The sequence below is a fragment of the Electrophorus electricus genome, chromosome 8 (genome assembly GCF_041902795.1).
Source record: "Electrophorus electricus isolate QZ-2024a chromosome 8, ASM4190279v1, whole genome shotgun sequence".
In the NCBI taxonomy this organism is placed as follows: domain Eukaryota; kingdom Metazoa; phylum Chordata; class Actinopteri; order Gymnotiformes; family Gymnotidae; genus Electrophorus; species Electrophorus electricus.
In genome coordinates, this window is record NC_137504.1 from 287,274 (window position 1) to 313,196 (window position 25,923).

Consider the following 25,923-nt stretch of genomic DNA (forward strand, 5'->3'; position numbering starts at 1 on the left):
ATACCGACTTGATCACAATGTGCCTCATGAAAGCCTGAAAAACCCAGTGGTGATGCATTACAATCTAGAGTAATTATATTACATAAAAATAGTCAAGGCTACATGATGTAACTTTTACTGAATGGCATGAAGGTTCAAAGTGTTAAAATATAAGAAACCAGCCCATAATGATCACAAACTCAAGGCTAACAGGTGGATTACGTTGGGCTGTGGAGGGGTGTGTTAGATGACCATTCATGACCATTGTATAAGTTTCAAGGTCCTGACCAAAGAAATCTGTACCTTGAAACTTATATAATGGTCATGAATGTATTTTATTAGGTTACAGTTTGTGAATCTTACTCCTATGATGAAGATACAGTGGGAGGGGTAATAGTCACTGGATTTTATGTGGTGTAACAGATTACATAACTATTGTGTAAACCTAAAGCCTATAAATCCTGTAAATCCAGCAGAGTCCTACTGGACTTGTGATCATTTTGTTCTGTTGTGCAGCATGTGGTGTATGAGGGGGATTATGGGAAATGTGTTTTCTTGCTGCCCTCTTCTTGCTGTCCATTTCTCTCTGCAGGGTTCACTATGGTTAGAGTTCACTAGGGTTAGGGTTCACTAGGGTTAGGGTTCATTAGGGTTAGGATTCACTATGTTTAGAGTTCACTAGGGTTAGGGTTCACTAGGATTAGGGTTCATTAGGGTTAGGGTTCACTAGGGTTAGAGTCTGGGGCTGTGGTCAGTGTGATGAGTGTGATTAGTGTGGTCAGTGTGGTCAGTGTGATGAATGTGATTAGAGTGGTCAGTGTGATTAGTGTGGTCAGTGTGATCAGTGTGAAGAAAGGAATTGTATGAACATGTAGTCCAGATATGACAGCAAATTTTGTATTTCACATGTAAAGGCCCGAGTGTTTCAATGACATGCATTAAGTCATTTTCTTTGCAGCTTCTTAAGATTGTTAAAAAATTAAATTTACAGGATTTATTAGACACTCTTATTCAGAGTGACTTACAAAAGTGCTTTGTCATTAACTCATAGAATGTTTCCTAGCCAGTACAACAAGTTAGTCCAAGATACCAGTGAACTAGGACACTGCTAAATAAAGGCGTCAATGCTGACACCTAGAAAGAATTCCAAAATGGTGCTATACCAAACAACAATAAGAGCTAAGAGGTTTCAGTTTATCAATCATAGTGCAATATAATATTTCCATAAGTGCAGGATTAGTGGTCATTTAAAACACTCCACAAATAGGTGTCTTCAGGCTGCATTTGAAGGTAACTAGTGTCTTTGCTGTTCAGGCAGACACTGGAGGTTTGTTCCACAGGACAGAGAATAGTCTTTATGCTTGTCTTAAATGAAACTTGAAACATGGTGTTTCAATCTGACCTGTACTTGAGGTTCGAAGCACTCGAGGTACAGTTTGGGCTTTGATCATTGTCATCATGTAAGGAGGGGCTGCTCCATTTTTGGCTTTGTAGGTGAGCATCAAGGATTTAAATTTGATACGGGCAGCTACTGGAAGCCAATGAAGGGAATACAAAAGTGGAATGACATGAGAGAACCTCAGATGATTGAAGACCAGCTGTGCTGCTGCATTCTGGATTGCATTCAGTTGTAGAGGTCTGAGGACCTGTAGGGGAAGACCATCAGTGAGCTTCAGAAAACAAGCACCTGTGTAGCTTTCTGAGAGAAGAAGGGTTGAATCTTTTGCAAGCTGTAAAAGAGAAACCTGCATGACTGGGTCAGATTTGATAACTGGTCCAAAGGCATACAAAGACTATGTCCAGCTTCAGTAGAAGTGGCCAGGGAGTTCTTGAAGGAAATGGTGAGGTCATGGTGAAGATGTACAGAAGCTCGGTCTTCCTGGGATTGAACTTCAAGTGATGAGCCATCATCCATGAAGCAGAATAGGTCAGGCATACTGTGATACGATGGGATACCTGAGTGGGAAGGAAAGGATTAGTGTGATGTCATCAGCACAGCAACAGTAGGAGAAATCCTGAGATATTACATCACCAAGAGAGAAAGAGTGTAAAGAGAGGCAGCAGTAGAGGGTCAAAATCACAGATAATTTGTATGTCCAATAACTCCACCTGCACCTCTCGGTAAAACTGCTTATGACTGCATCATAAAGTGCACACCTGAACTGAAGTATTGATGAGAGTTTGGGTAAACATTGACTGTCTCACTGACAGAAAGGCTTCTCTATAGCTGACACTGTTTGAAATATGCCTTACCACTGGTTGTAATTTCCTCTGCTAAGAGCAATACTGACACTTCATAAATGAAGAAGGCGTGACAAGCAGAAACACTGTCATGCGGGGGCCAAGATTATTCACAAACCCAGCCATTATGAGCTCTGCAATCACATTTCAGTTCAAAGTGCAGCAGCCAGAGTTCTTACTAGAACTAGAAAGTTTGATGATATCACTCCTGTCTTAGCTATGTTACATTGGCTCCCAGTAAAATTTGGTATTGATTATAAAATACTTCTAATAACCTACAAACTACTGAATGGCCCCACAGTACCTTAGAAAACACGTAGTGCATTATGACCCACCACGTCTGCTTAGATAAAAAGGTGCAGCTCGTTACTAGTACCAAGAATAAGAAAATCTACCACAGGGGACAGAGCTTTTCCTGTAAAGCTCCCACACTATGGAATAACCTTCCTGTAAATGTTCGAGACTCAGACACAGTCGCAATATTTAAGGCTATGCTAAAACCTATCTGTACAGTCAGGCATTTTATTAACTATTTCCCATCTTAGGTAAAGGTGTAGATCTGGGGGTCCATGGGTATTGAGAGTTATGGTAAACTGGGATGTTATGATGCTGTCACTTCACCTCTCTTTTGTTACTCAAGTTTGTTGACTGAGAATGGTGTTGTGCTGATGTTCCAGGGTGCCTCATGCCTGTGTTTCCTTCTGGCTCTTTCCTTTTAGCTGTGCTACCATAGTTAGATCTGCTGGAGTCCATCATGACACATTATAGTTCCCTAATTTACACACCCTTGTACCTGGACATGCATAATAATCTATTCTTTCTTTCTGCCAAGATTCACCTACCCCTGATGTCATGATGTTACTGAGCCTCAACCCATCTCAGCTGCCATGGCTCCTCTTACCCCCCCCCCCCCATCCCAGACAACTACTTCTCTGTCGTCCTTGATGGATGTTCTCGTGAGGGATTAGTTTTGGACCCGTACATTTTGGATGCACACATCGCTGGGACCAGACTAGGGCTTCTGCAAAACTGGACAAGACACTGACTGCTTATTTTTTCATTTTTATTATTGTTTATTTATATTTCTCTCACTTTCACTAAGTATTTTGCTCCTTATTGGTTATATTGTCACTATTGTAGTGACTGTTGTTGGCCAGAGAATGACAGGCCCCCCCTTTGAGTCTTGGTTCCTCTCAAGGTTCCTTCCTCGTGCTCTAGAGAGTTTTTCCTTGCCACTGTCACCTTTGGCTTGCTCACTGGGGGCTTGGACTTGGACATTTGTAAAGCTGCTTTGTGACGACAACTGTTGTAAAAAGCGCTGTATAAATTAATTTGACTTGACTTGACATTTGTGACTCTGTGGTTGCGACTATCACAGAAATCATACCAGTCACATTTGCAGTTACTTGTTGGTCTTATTCAGTCATTAGAAGAAAATTTGGTATAATTGAAAAAACACCTGCTGGAAAGGCAGAAATAAAGACAAATTGGCTACACACGAGTCGCTTAATACCTGCTATATTAATGACTCTGATTGAACTGCCAGGTGTGTGGTTTAAACCAGGTGCTGTTGGTTTAAAATATGAGTAGCTCTGGAGGTACAGGATTAATTACATGTGTATTAGCAAATTTCATAGTATATGAAATATGATCTTTATTTATGCTCTCTTTGGGCATCACAAATACAGATCACTAATTTGCTTACACCCTCTGTGGAGACTTGCTTATGTAACAAACACCCTTGAGCCATGTTCCAGATCTTCTCAGTCAGTGATAAATGAAGCCCCCCCCCCTCTGTTCCCTGTCTGTGTGTTCGTCGGGTTCTAGGTCATGTTTATAACTGTGGACTTAGTGCCCACAGTGAAGGATAACTTTACCATTGACTTTAGATGTAATGACCAGTTTATGTGTTTCATCTTCAAAAAGCTTTGTTGAGAGGTGTAATATAAAATGTACAATCTTTGAACCCCAAGATCAGAGTTTGGGAGTGAATGATTCTATAAGTGTATCATGCAGAAGCACAGAGTAAAGAGTTCATTCCTTAATAATGGTCCAATAGGTCGTGCTGTAGGCCACGTGTGCCTTGTCTCTTGGGCACCCAACTTTTCTTCCACAAGCTCTTTACAGAAATTCCCTGGCAGGGGTTTCCAGACTTTTGGATTCAGATTTAAAAAGTCTGAGCCAAATATAAGGGATAAAACCTAAAAGAGCCAGAGGGTAAACAATGTCGGTCCACAGCCAGCACTTCTAACATTTCTATAAGCATGCATCCCTCATTTGAGCTTATATGATTTGAAAAACTGGACAGTTTCATTTTTTTCAGAAACACTGAGCAGATGTTTCTGTTTAGAGATTGGAATGTGACCGGTCATTTGACAAACATTAACTCCAAAATTAATCATTGCAGGGGTCTTACAGGTTATTTGTTTTTAAATGATGTTGAAACAGCTTGTCTGAAAGGAGGAGTGAAGGACTCCACAAGATATTAAATTTGCACCCAGCAAAAGTGCCCGTGGAATGGTTTTGTGAACGCCACTGCACAGAAGTCTGACATGGGGTTTACTGATCTTCTAAACGACGCTGGCGGGTTTGGACGCTTCCAGATTATCCATGTCGTTTTGCTCTCAATCCCGAGTCTTCTGATGGCCAGTCAGAATTTACTCAATAACTTCACTGCAGGGGTTCCGCGACATTATTGTAAAATACCGAATGTTACGGCTCTCGCAGGCGCTTCCAACAATTCTGTGACTGAACAAAACATAGTTTCTTTACTCCCCGCGTTCATTCCACTGGAGGGTTCTGGATTATCGAAATGCACCAGATATGTTCATGCACAATGGCACCTTCTTGGTGAAAATATTAGTCACCATGGACAACACACAAATGTGACTGAGACCTGTGTTGAAGGGTGGACATATGAGAAGACTGATTTTCTCTCAACAATAGTGTCTGAAGTAAGTGTGAAGGATTATTTTGTCATTAGGTCTTACATTTCTAACAGAATTTGGAAAACCAATGCAAAATCTTCCCATCACATCTAAATAATCTGGCCCCAAAGAGATACAGCAACACCTACCACTGTTTGAATATAACAGTAGTCTACATTTGGCTGTAGTTACGATTATACTTTATTGGTTATTCAGAAAAAAAAGAGCTATTAATGTGCTAAAAATGGCAGACTTTAAAGTAGTACAGAACATATAAGATATATCACTGAATTTTCATTTTAATCAGATGATATTGACGTAGTATGTAAATTCATTTAAGAGTATCACAACAAATACACATAAATGCAAATGAATTTTAGTAGTTTGATTCCTGTCATTTGCAGAATTTACAAATATTTTAGATGATTCTGACTGTAAAAAACTAGGAGTAGATATAAATGACTATATAAACCTTTTGGTCTTATACATTGTTTATATAATTAATATATTGGTTAAGTTTATAGTGTAGTAGCCTGTTTTCCAGACCTTGATATTCCAGCTCTACAAAATATCACTGCGCAGGGCTTTGATAATGAGAATGTGAATTTAGTCAAGTTATTGATACACTAATGTGTGCAGGCAGAGATATTACAGTTCCCAGATGTGGAAACCCTGGTAGTTTATAGAAGTTGTTTAGCAGTGTAAACTCTTGCCTCTGGTTCAGACCCTTTAAGACTGATATTGTTTAGACTATGATCATTGGAGGACAATATTAGTTGATTATTCACAGCTTGTGAATCGTTTGGCTATTTATTCACACCGTCTTATTCGCCTCAAGTTGGTTCCTCATTCATAGTTTCTCAGTCAGTGAATGAGCGTAAGCTAAAGGGAGTGATCACGGCACATATCTTCTGCACACTTTATGTTTTCACAGACAGAGATGACCGATAATCAAGAAGTGATCATCTGTCAGTTAACTGCAGATTCTGTTTCTCCTCCTGACATTGTAAACATAAAAAATTCGATTCAAATCTAATACAAATATTTATATTGTGGCATATTCTTTCAATTCATTCCAATTGGACAATTTCATTTTAATTTTCATTTAATATAACATTCAGTTATAGTAAAGAAATTAGAAGCAGAAACACCAGATCAGGTTTAAGAGTTTTAATGACCACAGGCCACAAAACGAGAATGTTTTAATAAGGTACAAGTCTCTTTGTGTGAGGAGAATTGAATTTTAGTCTGTTTTTGTTTAATGTGTGTGGCCCATGGTCATTAAAACTCTTAAACCTGTGTGTATTATTGTTTAATGTTTCTTGTTCTCAGTGAGTTCAGAGGTATAAAAGTGGACTAGTGATCACATCTTCCTTCCTTATCAGTTCATTTCACTGCAGGTGCAGTTTTAAACCCCTCTGCACAGATGGGGTTCAGGGATTCAACAGAATAAAAATAAAACCAAGCATGGCTTCATGCAACATAGCCTTGATGACACTGCACTCCTGCAACATGAACCTTGTGATATATTCCAACCCCCCCAAGAGCCCCGTGGTATATTCCCTCACCACCTCTGTGCGTCCAGCCCAGATGAAGCACACCTCCTGCATCCAGAGTGCAGTCTCCCACTGAGCCAGCTGTCTTCTTAAAACAAAGAAACTTTCAACACTGAGAATATAACGCAATGCTTGATCATGAAAATCAAACAATTGTTTAATTATCTATAGGCTTTCATTTTTTTAAAAATAATTTTAAAGTGTCTAATTTTGCTTTATTGTTATTTAGTGAAAATCCAAAATTCAATCAGCCAGCTGATCAATTTGTCAGATGAATAAACTACTTTGGGTTGTCTCCTGTTGCTTGAACTCCAACTAACACAGACAGACAGTGCTGAGGAGAAGCAGAAACAACCCACGGAGAGAAACTTCAGCACAATGACCTGCATGCTTCTCTTTTGTAGTATTTTGCAAAGATCTTGCAACGGTCTGATTTCCCTGTTTTATATTGGATGGGGTATTGAATGTATTTTCAATAGACAAAAGAAAAATATTTATGATATCAGCAGTCTTGACACAGTACATTTTATGATTTTGATGTGGCTTGTAGTCGTACACTAATGAGATGTGGGGCCTCTGCACCTAGATGTAGGCGCATTCTGTTCTGGCCCCGGGTGAATGAATGAATGAATGAATGAATGAAGTTACATTTCTACAGAGTCCTTTAAGGAACTCAGGTATCTTTACAATTAAGACACACAGCTTATACACAGAGACACTCGCAGGATACATTCTGTTTTAGCATGTAGTGTGTTCTGTTCTCAGCTGCTGAGGTGCATCGATCAGACAACCAGAAGCTTCAGTTCCATTAACTGTGAGAAGAGTATCGTCTGACTTGAGGGGTTATTGTTTGTCCTGAGGGGATATTGTCTGACTTGAGGGGATATTGTCTGACCTGAGGGGTTATTGTCTGACTTGAGGGCTTAATGTCTGTCCTGAGGGGTTATTTTCTGACCTGAAGGGTTATTGTCTGTCCTGAGGGCTTAATGTAATTAATCCTCTAGCCAGCCCCTGTTGGCTAAGAATAAGACCTTTTTTTAGATGTAGAGAGGGAGGATAATGAAGGAAGGACCCCAAACAAACACTCCCCCCCAAACAAACACTTAAACTTAATTAATCTATCCCGTCATCTCTGATAGAGTATTAATCTATCCTCAGTCATCTCTGATAGAGTATTAATCTATCCCCAGTCATCTCTGATAGAGTATTAATTTATCCCCAGTCATCTCTGATAGAGTATTAATCTATCTCCAGTCATATTTGATATAGTATCAATCTATCTGCAGTCATCTCTGATAGAGTATTAATCTATCTCCAGTCATCTCTGATAGAGTATTATTATATCCCCAGTCATCTCTGATAGAGTATTAATCTATCCCCAGTCATCTCTGATAGAGTATTAATCTATCCCCAGTCATCTCTGATAGAGTATTAATCTATCCCCAGTCATCTCTAAAAGAGTATTAATCTATTAAAACTCTCTGTCCAATCATCATGTAGAAATGGACAAAGCCAGAACGTGTGTATGAGGTTTACAGGAGATTGCTGATACCCATCACAGGCTGGTGAAACACCATCATAGAGCACAGATAACCGAGCATTTGTGTAATAGGTAGAGTGAACCTTTTTATATTGAATTACATTGCAAAAACAGAAAATTTTTGTACACATTCTAGTGTACACACTTGTGTGCACATTCTAATATAACTAAAGATAGACTGAACACAGAGCAGTGTTCTTCTCAGATGAAGAGGAGGGCGTGGGCGTATGAAGTTAGCTTTGTAAAGGCCTTCAAACGTATGTGGAACGTACTCCATGATATGCAAATCTATGTTGGGCAATTTTAAAGGGTGGGTTGTTTAGAGGATAGTTCTTAGCAGCTGTATGAATAGGAAATATCTCACTTTTATGGAAGCTCAGTTTGTATCCAGATATTTGGCAAAATGATAAAAGATGGGTGTTAGCTCAGCAGAGACCGGCATGTTGGACAACAAAGGAGGTCGTCTGTATAGAAAGGAGGGAACAGGAGGCGAGAGTTTGAGGAAAACAACCAAAATCCAATGATTCTTTAAACATGTCCATTAATAGAGGGGCTGCTATGTGCCATTTTTTAACTCAGATGGATAAGACCATCTGGTCCAGGACGTGTGACTGAGTTCCACAGTAGTGATTGGCTTCTCTAGTACCTCTCGATATGTATGTCAAAGTCAATCATTTTCAGTTTTAGTGCCTCAGTTTCAGATTGTATATAATATAATACACAATATAATAACACATGAAGATGGAAGATGTTCCACCTACTTTCTGAAAACTATCACATCTCCATTTAGGTCCATAAGGACAATAATTATGACAGCACTGTCTCCAAATAGTCAATTCTGTACTGTCACTGGAACTGGGGCAGACTGGGTCAAAGGTAACGAGGTACAGCTGTACCATACAGGAGCAGACTGGGTCAAAGGTTATGAGGGACAGCTGTCTGTACAATACTGGAGCAGACTGGGTCAAAGGTAATGACGTACAGCTGTTTGTACAATACTGGAGCAGACTGAGTCAAAGGCATGGCAGTATAGTGCTCTACTGTAGTTATAATAACAATGTTAAGTTTCTTAGAGTGAAGTAGGCAGGTTCTGTGTCCTTCTGGACACATACTGTCCAGGTTTCATGTCAGATCCAGTCCAGGAAGTGTCTTGTCCCTGCGCGTTTGCAAGAGGTCAATGCTTCCTTTTTAAAGAGCTCCCTACTAAAATGACATCTGCTCTGTTAGTGGGATTTGGTGTGCAGTCTCCGGCCAATGAAACAGCTCTGCCAGACCATCTACATGGGTGGAGTGCTGACAGGTGCCATTCTGTTCGGCGGACTGTCCGACAGGTGAGCACACACACACACACACACACACACATACTTTGTAGTCCCACCCATGGTCCCCACTCCTTACAGTGTGATTAGGACATTTGCTCACACATATGTTCACTCACAGTTAGGAAACAGGATTTTTCTTTAAAATATTCTAACATGTCACCCAAGATCACACACTCACATCAGTCCTCATATATTGTATGTAAAATTAAACACTAGCTTCTGAAACATATATATTCATTTATTTATTTTTTAATTTTTTTAAAATGGAATATTCATGTCAACTTGTCATGTGTTCAAACATTTATTGAAGTCATTTTATATTCTTTTATTCTTTTCTAAAAATCTAATTATGATTTGGATTTCTTGAAATGTTGCTTTCTAGTGTTTGTAAACAAAAAAGAAAACTAAAGGAAATCACGACACTTCAAAGACGCTGTTCACCACACTGCATTGTTAATACCATCTACACTGTTCTGGGATCAGGTTCTCTCTGTTAATACCAGCTCCACTGTTCTGGGATCAGGTTCTCTCTGTTAATACCAGCTCCACTGTTCTGAGATCAGGTTCTCTCTGTTAATTCCAGCTCCACTGATCTGGGATGAGGCTCTCTGGTGCTTATAACCTTTATTAAACACCAACTGGTCTTTATTCTGCCTCCACACATTCATATCTCTCTCTCTCTCTCCCTCTCTCTCATTCTCTCTCTCTCTCTCTCTCTCTCTCTCTCTCTCTCTCTCTCTCTCTCTCTCTCTCTTTCTCTCTCTCTCAGATTTATTAACATGACAGGTCAAATATATTTTGCCAAAGCTCTACAATGTATGGTGGTTGAGTCAATTTATCATTGAAAATATAATAAATAAATTGAAGGAAACAAATAAAATAGAATATAAACAAACTAGTAAACAAATAAACTGAAGCAATAATCATTTAAGATTACAAAGGGAGAGTGTAATGTAATAATTCATTTGTAGGAATATATGAAAGGAATTTGTTACAAATTTGTCTCTCTGATCTCATTGTTGTCTTTGCTGTCTCCCTCCCCCTCTCTCACTCTCCCTCCCTCTCTCTCTCTCTCTCACTCCTCTCTCTCACTCTCTCTCCCTCCCTCTCCCTCCCCCTCTCCCTCTCCCTCCCACTCCTCTCTCTCTCCTCTCTCTCTCTCTTTCTCTCTCTCCTCTCTCTCTCTCTCTCTCACTCTCTCTCTCCTCTCTCTCACTCCCTCCCCCTCTCCCTCTCCCTCCCACTCCTCTCTCTCCTCTCTCTCTCTCCCTCTTTCTCTCTCTCCTCTCTCTCACTCTCTCTCTCACTCTCTCTCTCCTCTCTCTCACTCTCTCCCTCTCTCCTCTCTCTCCCTCTCCCTCCCACTCCTCTCTCTCTCTCCTCTCTCTCTCTCCTCTCTCTCCCTCTCTCTCTCCCTCTCCCTCCTCTCTCTCTCTCTCCTCTCTCTCACTCTCTCCCTCTCCCTCTCTCTCTCTCTCTCTCTCTCTCTCTCTCTCTCTCTCTCTCTCTCCTCTCTCACTCTCTCTCTCTCCTCTCTCTAACTCTCTCCCTCCCTCCCCCTCTCCCTCTCTCTCTCTCTCCTCTCTCTCTCTCCCTCTCCCTCCTCTCTCTCTCTCTACTCTCTCTTCCTCTCTCTCTCTCTCTCTCCTCTCTCTCCCTCTCCCTCCTCTCTCTCTCTCTCTCTCCTCTCTCTCACTCTCTCTCTCTCACTCTCTCTCTCCTCTCTCTCTCTCTCTCCCTCTCCCTCCTCTCTCTCTCCTCTCTCTCTCTCTCTCTCTCTCTCTCTCCTCTCTCTCTCTCTCCCTCTCCTCTCTCTCTCTCTCTCTCTCTCTCTCTCTCTCTCTCTCTCTCTCTCTCTCTCTCTCTCTCTCTCTCTCTCTCTCTCCCTCCTCTCTCTCTCTCTCTCTCTCTCTCTCTCTCTCTCTCTCTCTCTCTCTCTCTCTCTCTCTCTCTCTCTCTCTCCTTTCTTTGCGGTCTCTCTATCTTCAGGTTTGGACGTAAGGTCATGCTCCTCTGGTCGTATTTCCAGCTGGCTGTACTGGGCACCTTCACATCTCTCTCCACATCTTACCTGGCCTACTGCATTTTCCGTTTTCTGACAGGAATGTCCGTGTCGGGGGTCATCCTCAATGCCTTCTCTCTCAGTAAGTGCCACTACATTTACCCTCATTGTCCCCACCTGCCCCAACCTCTCAGAAGAGTTACACCAAGAAAACAAATACTGGAAATACTGGAAGCCCGTAACACGCCAACCCTGCTAAAGACATGAAAACACTAGTCATTTACTTTCTACTCATTTATTATTACTCATTTTACTCATTTATTATCTAGAGTAGCAGTAAATAAGACTAAATAGTGAAATAAAAACACAATAAAAGATAAAACAATTAAAGACGGTGGTTGTCAGTTACAGACTTGAGATTCTGAACAAGCCACATTTAAATGTACATTGTTTTATACCTGATTTTCTACTCATTGGTGACTACACAGCCCTTAATTATGGGGTCTGGTGTGTCAGTGCTAGGAACACACAGTCAGATTAAGTCAGGGGTACTACAAGTACTACAGAAGGTTGTTTAGTTAGTCAGTTGTTTAGTTGGTTGTTTGTAATTTTGGGGTATGTCCGTCATACGGTTGATGTTTTTTCTTGGAAAAAAAAAAAGGTTAGTAAAAAGAGCAGAAAATATTAAATATTTACATTTACAGTAAGATAGTTTCTCTATATACTATATATAGTATAGTTTCTCTATATACTAGTGCAGAGAACATCGCTCATTGCCTGTGTTGTTCAAGAATTTTTAGTCATTTTCTTCTCAAACAAAAATTTTCTAAGAAAATTTAGAAAATTTTCTAAAATGGTGCTAACTCTTCTCAGTAAGTGACGTATGTGTGCGCTCTAACCCTCTCAGTAAGTGAGGTGTGTGTGTGTGTGTGCGCGCTCTAACCCTCACAGTAAGTGAGGTGTGTGTGCACGCAAGTGTGTGCGCGCATGTGTGTGCACGTGCGTGTGTGTGTGTACACTCTAACCCTATCAGTAATTGAGGTGTGTGTGTGTGCGTGTGTACAGAGGTGGAGTGGATCCCCACCAGGCACCGCACCATGGTTGGCACCATGTCCTCCATTGTCTTCACCTTTGGTCAGGTGATCCTGGCAGCTGTGGCCTACAGCCTGAAGGACTGGCGTCTGCTGCACGTGGCCGTCTGTAGCCCCTTCTTCCTCGTCTTCCTCTACAGCTGGTGAGTCTGCTCTGAGGGTTAGATCACCATGGGTTCTTATTGAACAAAATAAGATGGTTATTTGTTTTGTTGTTGTTTTATAACCGGTTACATATATTTCTCAGTTTTATGCTCAAACTTTCAAAACTTCACTAGGTTGATATTATATTGGTCTAAGTGCACTAAACTCTTCACTAGGTTGATATTTCACTGGTCTAAGTCCAGTAAACTCTTCGTTTAGTTGATATTACACTGGTCTAAGTGCACTAAACTCTTCGCTTGGTTGATATTACACTGGTCTAAGTGCACTAAACTCTTCAGTCAGTTCATATTACACTGGTCTAAGTGCACTAAACTCTTCACTTGGGTGACATTACACTAGTCCATTTCTTTGATCAAAGAAAAACTATAGCTTACAATTACATATGTTGGCATCATTTCCTGTTAGTACGAAACAAAGTAGTACATTAATATTTTGTGTACTAACACCCCAAACCCATACTATTAAGTTCAGTAACTAACTCTAGTAGTGTTATATACATAATAGTATTAATGTGTAGTGACACAGCCATTGTTTCTGCACAAAATACATTCAGTAACTACTTGTCTCCAAATATATCAGCACTCCAACTCATACAGAACTCTGTATTTACAGCCCCATTTTACACATGCTTGAAAATTAATTTAAAAACTGTTCAACTTGCAAACACAAGTTCAAAAGCAAACACAAGACTGATCGACAGTTACATAGTTGTTGGTCACTATAACGTGTTAATATGCATGCATATGTAAGAATATATGTATATTTACTATGAGATATATAGATAATTTATGGTATTGTTGCAGTGATAGAGTGACTAGAGTTTTGTTTTTGAAATTGCCATTGCGAAATTGTGGTAAAATATAATATTTTGAAGAAATGGCATATTTTCTGATGCATTTATTTAACGTGATTTACAGTACAATTATTATAGTTGTAACGTTGGCCCGAGTGCCGCAGGGCGCAGAGCAGGACGCACAGACTCCCTTGACGTTGTGAAACATTTAATGACATAAAACACGAAGGACAACGGTGAACATGAACATACAGTTTAAACACTAACAGAAACAGTGGCGTTTAACGTTTACACTAACATGGACATAAGAAACGACAACGACAATAGTAAACGACATCGACACTAACAGTAATAATGACAGCAATACGAATAATGACATTAATAATGGCCAACGCTGAAGCACAAACAGGCGGGGGTTTAAATAGACAGACAAACACTTCACAGTAACGCATCAACCCCTGCACAGGTGTGTGCCATCACGGAGGGTGTGGCTACAAACAATGGTGAATCCTGCACGCGGAAGGCCGTACCATGTGACTCGTGGGGGGAGCGTTCCGTGACAATAATAAATATGTTTTTTTATAAATATACACATGATGTCAAATATCCTATTCTAAACCATTAGAGTTTCATACAGGACCTTTAATCTCGTGCTCTCTGTTCCTGTCACACAAACATAATCGCTGTTTGCATCACTACCAGACAAAGCGTTAATAAACGTTAATAAACACACTCATTATGTTTGCATGTATATCGCTACTGCGACAAACTGGCCTTACACGCTGATAAAACATGCTTCAGTGTGCCAAACACCGCACATCATATATAACTAGTATCTTCACCCATGCTCCGTCAAGGTGCTCCGGGACTGAAAGGACGTCGCACACCTTTAAAGCGCCTCACGTTGCCCGCGTCTCGCGGCGGGTGAGTCTCTACATTTCCTCAAAGACCCGTCACTTTTGTTTTCCTTTTGAAGCACGTGCGGTGCCTTCTCTTCCTGTTCACACACGAACACAACTCTTTCAGCCTTCCCCTCCTCCCTGGAGATGTGGCTCATTAAACGCTTCTCGTGAATCAACCGAGCCCTTAAAGGGCCGTTAGCTAACGGAACCGCCGCTCGCGGATTCCGCTTTGTCCCGCTGGTGTGACTGGCGCAGCCGCTTTTTATCACTGCATCATTAGACCCTCGAAAATCTCCAATCTGTAGTCACAATTTCAAAACTCCAAACACAATCAGCACAACATCCGCCTGTTGTGAACTATATCATTAATTAAAGTTGTCTTCACAAAAAATGCAGTCAATTAACATGTTTATATCCTCCTGACTACCAGGAAAATAATCTTGGAATTCATTTTAAAAAAAAACTTCCCCAATTGTTTGGAAGGCAATGAGCATACTGAAAACATTTTTATTTTTAAAAATGTTTTTACTTTAAAAATATAATGTGTTCCACTACGGTGGACATCTGAACATGCTACCTATGAAACTCAATCATAATCACAGTAAATCAATCCCAAAGAAAATACCAGGTTGTCATAAGATTTAAGATGAAAACTACCATCAGCTGAGCTAATCTATATGTAACTCTTTTCTAGTTTATGTCTAGTGTTTGTATTTTCCTGTTATGGAGTTATGTTTATAGAGTATGATATTTCAAAAAGCAATTCCCTTTCTTTGAAACACAGAGGAAGAGCTTGCACTTTGTACACATCACATATGATTTGCTGTTGCAACCAGACTTGTGACACCTTGATGCATATGTTTCATCTACCATCTCTGGGAGCTGGATGGCCCCATAGTGTCTTAGAGCTGCATTTGGCTGAGGTTTCCACTTTTGATGTGGGGGAGTGTAGTCATCTTCACTCTCACTGGAGATTCCTACTTGGACCTGAGTAATCATCTGCACATCAGGGAGCAATTTGAATTCAAGGAACTTCAGTGGTTTCCTTCACAGAACAGGGCAGTCAGTCTTATACTGAAACCATGCATTTGTGATTGCCAAATCAAAAAAGTGGAAAATTGTACGCACTGTCCATTTCCGAGTGCAAATGGCCATCCTATAGAAACTTAGCATCCTGTCAGCCATGTCCGCACCACCCATGTTTTTTTTTTAACTCAACAATTGCCACTGGTCTTGACACCTGGACATACCTTTTCTCTTTCTTAGACCATCTATTGCATGTGTCCTGTGGCTCAATGCCATAAGCAGAGGATGCCATGACCACTGGTTTCTTGTCAAACCACTTGATGACAGCAAGTTCAGGATCTCGTCTGACCACCATCTTAGATACCCCTCTTCCTTTCTTTTTGGTGGCCTGATCCCCTATAATGTTGCACTCCTTTGGAATTCTGTTCTTCATGAGAGTTCCTGTACCTCCCAAGCATTTCTCCATCATGGTGTCCAGGAGATTGACATTTGTAAAGAACCTGTCAAAAAACAGGTGGGTTCCTCTGGAAACAGTCTCTGCCAAATGAAGGACAGCTTGTTCTCCAATGCCCAATCCCTCTGTGGCTCTAAAGGTGTTCTTACCTTGGTAATCCACAAAATCTAAGACCATACCACTTGGTGTGGCCAAGACAAACACCTTCAATCCAGTCGGGTATGGTTTGCCTGGTACATACTGGAGAATTGGGCAGCGACCAGTAAATGGAATCATTTGCTCATCAATGGACAATTTTCCTGTTCTAAGCTGGTTTAGACATCCTTGCCTCACTTTGTTCAGAAGGGGCCTAACTTTCCACAAGAGGTCTCTGCTTTTGTCCTCATCTGAAATATCAAGGTCATTGACAATCTTAATGGAATTTCTTAGTTTATAGAATAGATTTTTGGTCATGGATTCTGCCACTATTAGTCTAAATTATTGTTACAATTAATGATCAAAATAAATCATTTTTGTGAAAAAATGTAAGTAAAAATCTATATGTATATGGTAATATATTATCTTGAGAATATAAAGTCAGTGTGTAGTCCTGCCCCAGAGTGAACAGCGACTGGATGTTCTTTGCTTGCTCTGACAGTTTCATCCTCTGAGCTCTCTGAGTCCTCTGTCTCTGCCTCAAAAATGCCTCTTGATCTTCCTCATCAGACAACTCAATTCGCAGTAACATTCTCTCTTCCTCTGACAGTAAATCCCTTCCTTCAGTTGAAAATACAGAGAACAAAATGTAGGTAATGTACAAATGTCCACTGTGTAGGACATTTTTTAAACACTATCCTATCATCATAATATAATGTTATATTACTTTAAAAAATGGTTTAAAGTGTTCTTAGGAGATTCATATAAAACATGACAACAACATTTCAAGACAAAATTTGCTCAATGATAATTAATAAACACTTACTTTTCTTCTTTCCATAAAAGCAGCTTGTGCTGATAGACACCATTTTCTTTAAAGAGGAACTTGCCAAAACCCCCATAACATTGGTATCATTTAAAAGTTCTAAATGTCCTCTTTAAAGCGCAAAAGGAGTTAACGCAGTAGTATGTTTGGTGTGGGAGATATTTAAGTCTAAATATGTACTCTAGAGAGGACACAATTGAACTGCTCATAGTCAGGAGGCTAAAATGCTTACAGTCTTTGCACATACAAGCTTTCCCATATGAAAATTATTTTTATTATTATTTCTTGTCTCATGTACAAATGCTTATTCACAGCATGCTGGAAATGAAAACTGAATGTTCAATACTGTATAAAACATCGACTTCTGCTACAACAGCAGCTGAAAAGCTACACTGAAACAACTGATAAGCATTTCTGAATGAACAGATCGCTGACACACTGAGAAATAGCCGATGTAAGTACACCGCTGTTTCCAATCTCAGTCAGACACAACCTGGTGCTGAAGTACTGATACTGACATGGACTCATCAAAGGAGCATGCTGGACTGAGAGGTCAACGCAGGTACACAACATACATGAGCAGAGAAAGAGAGAGAGAGAGAGAGAGAGAGAGAGAGAGAGAGAGAGAGAGAGAGAGAGAGAGAGAGAGAGAGAGAGAGAGAGAGAGAGAGAGAGAGAGAGAGAGAGAGAGAGAGAAGAAGAAGAAGAAATAATGTTTGGACAAGGTATAGGGTTGAGTATAAGGGGAGGAGTGTAGAGAGGAGTATAGAGAGAACTATAAGGAGAAGAGTATAGAGAGGAGTATGGGGAGGAGTATAAAGAGAGGAGTATAGAGAAGAGTATAGAGGAGTATAAGGAGAGGAGTGTAGAGAGGAGTATGGGGAGGAGTATAAGGAGAGGAGTGTAGAGAGGAGTATAAGGAGAGGAGTATGGGGAGGAGTATAAGGAGAGGAGTGTAGAGAGGAGTATAAGGAGAGGAGTGTAGAGAGGAGTATAAGGAAAGGAGTATTGAGGAGGTAGGGGTGAGGGGTAAAAATGTGTGTTTCAAGTTCAAGTTTGGTTTATTTGTCACATACACAGTATAACTCGCAGTGAAATGGTTGAGAGTGCTCTGTCCAAACTGAGGAAAAAAACAGGGGTGTACAGAGAAATATATATTCTATATATGTACAAAATATATTAACAATGTATGTACAATATATGTATATTATGTTTATATACACAATGTACAATGTATATGGTTGTGTGTATATGTATGTACGCAATGTACAGAATGTACAGGTCCATCTTGTAAAATGACATATTTACAGTTTTTATGTTACATGGTGGTAATTGAACATATTTACAGTTATGTTACATGGTGGTGGTGGTCCCCACAGTTTATCAGTTTCCCTGATTCAGGGCCCGATTGGCCTGTGGGAAGAAGCTCCTCTTCAGTCTCTGTCTTGGTCTTCAGGGAGCGAAAGCACTTCCCTGACCTCAACAGAGAGAAGAGCCTATTTTTAGGATGGGTGGGGTCCTTCACAATCCTCCTGGCCTTGGTCTGGCACCGCTTGTAGTAGATGGTCTGCAGGTCAGGAAGTTCCGTGTGAGTGATGCGCTCTGCTGAATGCATGACCCTTTGGAGTGCTTGTCTGTCCTGCTTGGTGCTATTCCCAAACCAGACTGTGATGTTCCCCGTGAGGATGCTCTCGATAGTGCAGGTGTAGAAGTTCCGCAGTACCTTGGAGGGCAGTCTGAAGTCCCTTAGGCATCTGAGGTGGTAAAGACGCTGACGAACCTTCTTTGCCAGGGAGTTGGTATGGCGGGACCAGGACAGGTCCTGCGAGATGTGAACACCAGGGTACCTGAAACTATGTACTCTCTCCACCGTGGTTCCACTGATCCGTGGTTCCACTGTGGTGGTGTTCACAGGAGAGTAAGAGTTGTTGTCACAAGAGCCACCATCACAGACCATGCGATAACCCATGTGATAACCCATGGTCTATCACTGACAAGCTGGTGCAAAAAGTTCAGTATAACCTTAGTTAAAAAAGATGCTACAAATTAAACATTGTGTTTATTGGTAAGGTGCATTTGTTAGTGGGGTAGATCACCATATAAGATACTGCGAACATAGTCAGAAGGTTGCCAGTTCATTACCCACCACTGTCATGTTGCTGCTGTGGGGACCCTGAGCAAGACCCTTAACCCTTATTCGCTTTAACTGTATTTGGTCACAACTTGTTTTGCATAAAGCATCTGCTAGACGTAAAATAATAGTGTTCTGGTGCACTGAGCTGGTTTTAAGATGTTTAAGAAATGTTGTGGTGCTTTAGTGCATATTAGGCTGAGATTACCTGTTTGAAGAGTTTTCAAAAAGTGAATTCCTTATTGAACTATGAATGTAATAACTATGTATGAATGTAATAAAAACTGTAATGTTGATTCACATTTCAAACATGTAAACCAGGTATTTCTAACCAAGCCTGTGCTGATTGCTAGCTCAGGTGTGTGTGTGTGTGTGTGTGTGTGTGTGTGTGTAGTGACCATGCAGTGTGTATACAGTGTGTGTGGATGCAGGAGTATGTAGTTGTAGTATATGTGTGCAGACAGTGGGTGTGCAGTGTGCTTGTGAGGTGTGTGTATGGATTGTGTAAGCAATGAGTATGTAGGTTGTGTGTATGCATGCACAAAATGTTTGCAGTGTGAGTGTGTGTGTGTAAACACTCTGCATGTGTGTTGAAGGTGGTACTCTGAGTCGGCTCGTTGGCTCCTGTTGGTCGACAGGCCCGAGGAGGCACTGCGTCACCTCCAGCGAGTGGCCAGGATCAACGGAAGACCTGAGATGGCAGACAAGCTCACTCTCCAGGTGTGGACACACTTCACGCTTGGCTTCACAACACACAACACCACATGTCACTACACTTCACTACACTTCACATCACACACTACACCACACTTCACTACACTTCACACTTCGTGTGGAGTGTTTGGTGTGGAGTGTGGTGTGGTGTGATGAAGTTCAAGTTCAAGTTTGGTTTATGTATGTGACAAATAAACCAAACTTGAACTTGAACTTCATCACACCACACCACACTTCACACCAAACTTCACCACACATCATCACACTTCACTACCCATCACACCAAACTTCATCATACTTCACCACACATCACAGCACACTTCACCACACTTCACTACACTTCAGCACACATCACACCACACTTCAGTAAATTTCACATCACACTTCATCACACTTCCAGATGTTTGGCACAGCCAACTGCAGATGTGTGTCCTGAATGACCCCTAACATAGATATGTGCTACCAAAATAACTGATGCTTGGTTCTGTCCACCCAACTAAACTATCCACCTACAGCACAGTTCAATTCTAAGAACCGGTTATATCTATCCAGGCTCACGGTTTCTCCCGCTTTGGTTTTAAAAACGTTCTCCCATGTAAGTGAACAGAGACGGTAGTGGTGTCGTACACAAATGAAAATTGCAAAAGAAACCTCTAACGTAACCCTAGAATGTTACAGACTTTCTAGCTGGTTTTTGGAGGTCAAACCAGTTCTTCCTGCCCACCTCTACCCTCCTACCTGTTGATGTGGAGAAACGGCCACAATTGTACCTGACCAGATCATGTCAGATTTCAGTATGAAGAGTAAATACCCAAAACTATGGTTATTATATAGAGCAAGTAAAACTCACTGTAGCTCATTACCTGAACTGAAGTCCAATGTCCATCTTGTCAAGAGGTCACTCTGTGGTCACTCTGTGTGTTTCTGATATTTGTTCAATTACCAGTAATGGCACCCCTTGGCCTTGTTGCTTCTCTATGTGCCTTTTATTTTCTCCTTCTCTTCCAGAGCCATATGCTGTCTTTTGTACTGTCTAAGCCCTGCCCACCTGCTCCTGTCCATCTTCACCTACATTTGTCACATCCGCCTGTTACTCATTCCCTGCCCTGATTGTGCATGTGTTTAATCCTCCCCGTTTGTTTCTTCACGTGTCTTTGTTTGGAAGTTTGTGTTGGGACCCACTGTGCATGTGCAAGTGTGATTATAATCATTGCGTTTTACTTTACTTTGTGTTCCATTAAACTGTTCAGCTTGTGCCTGTATCCTGCTCTCTTTTGCTCCCATACACATGATTATCTTGGTTGTGTAATAATTTATTTGTTTAATAAAGACATGTGTAATGTAAAATGTTTTATGTGTTTGTTAAATAATTCTTGTGTATGGTAGGTACTCCAGTCCCATATGCAGAATGAAATGCAGTCCCCCAGGACGGACCGCACCGCCTACGACCTGCTACGTACCCCAGTCATGAGGAGAATCTCCATGTGCCTGTTGGTGGTCTGGTAGGAACCTTCCCATCTAAACCACATTCCTAGTGGCCAAATAATAATTACAAAAACATTTAAAATAATACAGTTGGTTCCCTCTCAACAGGTTCTCAACCAGTTTTGCATATTATGGTCTGGCCATGGACTTGCAGAAGTTTGGTGTGAACATCTATCTGATGCAGGTCATATTTGGGGCAGTGGATTTCCCTGCTAAACTGGGTGTCCTGGCAATGCTCAGTTTCCTGGGTCGGCGCGTCTCCCAGGCCATGTGTCTCTTGGCCTCAGCATCTGTGATATTCGCCAACATTTTTATCCCTAAAGGTAAAAGAGATGTTAGTTTAACACAGCTGTTGTGGTTATGAATGTGCTTTGGTTTACAAACTACCCTCTGTCCCCACATTTACAAGACTGAAATCCTGTTTTTACTAGTTGGTTTACTGAAGTAGCAATTCTAGTGTATTTATGTATCAGAGTACATGTGTTGTTATTGATGTATTTGGGTCAGCTGGGAACAGCATTTTGCCTTTAAATGTGAACCCTACCTTTAGCTAAGACACTGGTGCGACAACAAAGTGACCAATCTCTTGGTCACAGTAAGTATTCAATTAATTATTAGTGATTACAACCCCCCCCCCAGGATTTGAAGACCTCTGACTCAGACCATGGTATGGTGCTCCAGCTCTGGTAGACAGCAAGGTTGAGTGGTACTCCAACTAAACCACACCATAACAGCAGGGTTGAGTGTTACACCTACTTCAATGCACCATAACAGCAGGGTTGTGTAAGGTGGGCTTGAACTCAGGTCATGACACCAATAGCCTACTGGGTGAGCAACTATGCTCTAATAATGGTGGGCTCATGGAAAAAGGAAGAACAAAGGATGCCACGGGAAGAAATGACAAACCCGATACACTAGGGAAAACTCAAACTAAAATCTCCCAAACAAAACCAGGAAACAGGGAGGAACTTGAATGGCTAAGGGGAGCCTCAGGAGAGAGACAGACTCGAGACAGGAAAACTGGAGAAGGGAGGGGACGTGTAAAAACACAAACACCCTCGCAGAACAGAAAAGAGGCATAGCACAAGGGCTCACAGACCTCAATACCCAGAGTTACCAGCTAGGAGCTTGGCTAAAAACTTTATCAAAAACCCAGCACCAAATGAGTGGGTCACTGGGCTTATATAAGGTCTAGCCCAGCTGTTGGGTGTTAAGCCTGATTAGTGGCGCGGTTGACTCGAGGCCTCCCTCTGGTGGCCAGAGGGGGCCTCGGCCTGGTGCCAACCCTTACCGGTTGAGTGTTACATCTACACAAGAATCACCTCAGCAGCAAATTTATTGAGCCTTTTACTAAGCTGGGTGTTCAAGAACAGGGACCCTACAGTGCAGCAGGATCTGAGTGTGACACACCTAAGTGACACACCTGAATGTGACACACCTGCCTTATGCTGTTCATTTCAAATCATCTGCCTGCAGTTACACTGTAGTGGCATCAACATTAATGGAGTGTATATGCGTCAAATCAGCACATTAATGGAGTGTATATGTCACATATCAACACATTAATCACATAAATGGAGTGTATATGCCACATATAAGCACATTAATCACATGAATTGAGTGTATTTGTTTCATATCAACACATTAATAACATTAATCACATTACTGGAGTGTATTTGCCTCATATCAGCTCATTAATCACATTGATCACCTCACAGACATGCAGATCATAAGGACAACACTTGCTGTGCTTGGGAAGGCCTTCACCTCTGCTTCCTTTACCTGTGTCTACCTTTACACTGGAGAGCTCTACCCTACTGTCATCAGGTCAGTCTCACCCAGGGCCCTCAGCTGCTGATCAGTAGAAGGAATGTGGAAACATGTTCCTTGCAGGTTCTCAAAAGCCATGCAACACAAGACAAGAGATAATACTGACAGGCACAAAACCAACACAATAAATAGTGAATTTGGTGGCAGATGGTTCTCTAGTAGATGTTCTGAGTCCTGCTGCAGGCAGACTGGCATGGGCTTCTGCTCCACCATGGCACGGGTTGGATCCATGGCTGCGCCAGCCTTTCTCATCCTGGACGAGGTGTTTCCTGCTCTGCCCAGTGTTGTGTATGGCGGCTCTTCACTCTTTGCTGGTATCGTCGCCTTTATGCTGCCAGAAACCATCAGCACTCCGCTGCCTGACACGATAGAAGATGTGGAGAAGAAGTGGTAAGCAGAGATGTAGCAGTGACTGGGTGGTGGTATATCAGTGACTGAGTGGAGCTGTATCAGTGACTGGGTGGAGATGTAGCAGTGACTGGGTGAAGGTGTATCAGTGACTGGGTGGAGATGTAGCAGTGACTGGGTGAAGGTGTATCAGTGACTGGGTGGAGATGTAGCAGTGACTGGGTGGAGGTGTATCAGTGACTGAGTGGAGCTGTATCAGTGACTAAGTGGAGCTGTATCAGTGACTGGGTGAAGGTGTATCAGTGACTGGGTGGAGATGTAGCAGTGACTGGGTGGAGGTGTATCAGTGACTGGGTGGAGATGTAGCAGTGACTGGGTGGAGATGTACCACATCTACAGACATGTCCAGTGCCATACTCCCATGCACCAGGAAATGACCTTTAACGACATACACCAGGAAGCGACCCATACTCCCATACACCAGGAAGTGACCCATACTCCCATACATCAGGAAATGACCTTTAACCCCATACACCAGGAAGTGAACCATTCTCCCATATACCAGGAAGTGACCTTTAACCCCATACACCAGGAAGTGACCCATGTCCTTTACACCCTTTAGACCCTTTGCACCCAAGGAAAGGTTAAAGAAATGCCCCATTTAATTTATTTAAAAGCCCAGGGAACATATTATAAAATACATTATTTAAACTTTTGAATAATACTAAAGTTTTGTATGCAAATGTTCAGTAAAAATATAACAGAAACACTATTAAAAAATCAGTTATACAACTATTAGTGTACGAACCTACTGGTGAGGATTTTGCAAATAATTCTGAATTTCTAAAACTAGATCAGTGTCATTCACAGGTGTTAATGGAGCGATATGCTTTCTGTCTGGATAAAAATAAGACTGTAGGCTTAGACACAAATTGCTCCATGGACTGTGAAAAACTGAATAGACTCCACTGCAAAATAACTCAACCTAGCAGTGACTAGTTTTGAGTTTTCCTGTAGCTAACATAAACAAGGTTGGATAAAGACAATTTATCTTAACCAACATCACAAGTGCTGTATGAAGATATATACAGCATTTAGCTGATACTTTTATCTAAAGCAGCTTACAATCATGACGTAACTTGAGCATTAAGGGTCTTGCTGAGGGGCCTAGCAGCAGCAAGGCTTGAACCAGCAACCTTCCGATTACAAGTCAAGGACCTTAACCACTGAGTTACAACTGCCACATTAATAATTGTTGTAATTCAGAAAAGCAAGAATAATCTAATGATAAAGAAAACATTGATGTAAGTTTCATTTGTAATGGAGGTTATGTACGTGTCTCATTCCTTTTAATGAACTGAATCTTCAGAAACGTGTCTCTTCTGATCTTGCCACAGCAAACCTGCTTCTGTACGCAGTCTTATTGGATTTCTACGGTTCCTCCCACCATTCTGGCTAAAGTGTTATGAAGTTGCATCGTTACTGATAAATGTACCATCTTGTGTTTGCAGGGCAAGGAACAGCCGAAGCAGTGAGCCACAGAATGAGGCCATGCAGTTGGAGGTGGTGGAGCAGGCGACAAAAGAACGTGAATCTCATCTCACTTTCCTCTGAGACCTGACAGGAGTCTTGTCTCAAAACCTGATTCACAACCACAGCTGTAAAATTCACCTCAAATGACACCTGCAGTTTGAGAAGATACAACACAAAGGTGCACCGTGAAGATTTGTTTAGATTCTGCATTAAATTCTAGATTTGTGTTCAATTCTAGATTTTGAGTTTAAGGTTAGAGCAAGAATATTGATTTTCCATTTTTCTGTTTCAGCACCTGAACCTATCTACTTGATAGATAGATAGATAGATAGATAGATAGATAGATAGATAGATAGATAGATAGATAGATAGATAGATAGATAGATAGATAGATAGATAGATAGATAGATAGATAGATAGATAGATAGATAGATAGATAGATAGATAGATAGATAGATATCAGAAAAGTTCAGCTCCTTTATTTAGCTTCTCAGATCAGATAAGTTCCCGTTAGGAACAGCTATCAGTCACTGTCTACTATTATAGGAACAGCTATCTTAAGGGCTTGTTCTACACCAGTGTGCTGCTCTCTCTCAGGTCCTTTGGCTCAGTTTGGGGCTCAGACCACTGACCACAGCTCTCTAGACATCCCGGTCCTGCATGTGACTTTCCAGTTTTCTCCAGGTTTATTCCATTTTCCATCATGGCTGATTTCTTTTCCCTTGTGAGTTACAGATGAGGGCTCACTGTAGGTTTTTGAAGCTACTAACTTTTGCCCTCCTTTCCCCAATCCAAAAAGTCATTATAAACTTTTATAAAGTCACTGTAGCAATGCAGGTTTATTACAGGGTGGAGTTGCTAGCCCCACACCCAGCCCGCTCTCTTTAACATCCAGCTGTAGGACTGGCATGGGGAGGTCTTTG

The 25,923-nt window shown here is 41.3% G+C and overlaps 1 protein-coding gene across 2 annotated transcripts; it reads left to right on the forward strand.

Moving 5' to 3' along the window:
* The first annotated feature begins 4,704 nt into the window (after positions 1-4,704).
* oatx (organic anion transporter X) lies at positions 4,705-25,427 on the forward strand. Of its 2 annotated transcripts, XM_027026095.3 has the most exons (10): positions 4,705-5,174; positions 9,471-9,574; positions 11,555-11,709; positions 12,633-12,801; positions 19,687-19,810; positions 21,191-21,306; positions 21,398-21,612; positions 23,008-23,116; positions 23,303-23,509; positions 24,979-25,427. In XM_027026095.3, exons 1-10 carry the CDS (start codon positions 4,773-4,775, stop codon positions 25,079-25,081), a joined length of 1,704 nt encoding a protein of 567 aa, XP_026881896.2. In that variant the 5' UTR covers positions 4,705-4,772; the 3' UTR covers positions 25,082-25,427. The 2 variants fall into 2 exon arrangements, with proteins under 2 accessions (XP_026881896.2, XP_081575096.1); XM_081718970.1 differs by lacking the exon at positions 23,303-23,509.
* The last annotated feature ends 496 nt before the right edge of the window (positions 25,428-25,923 follow it).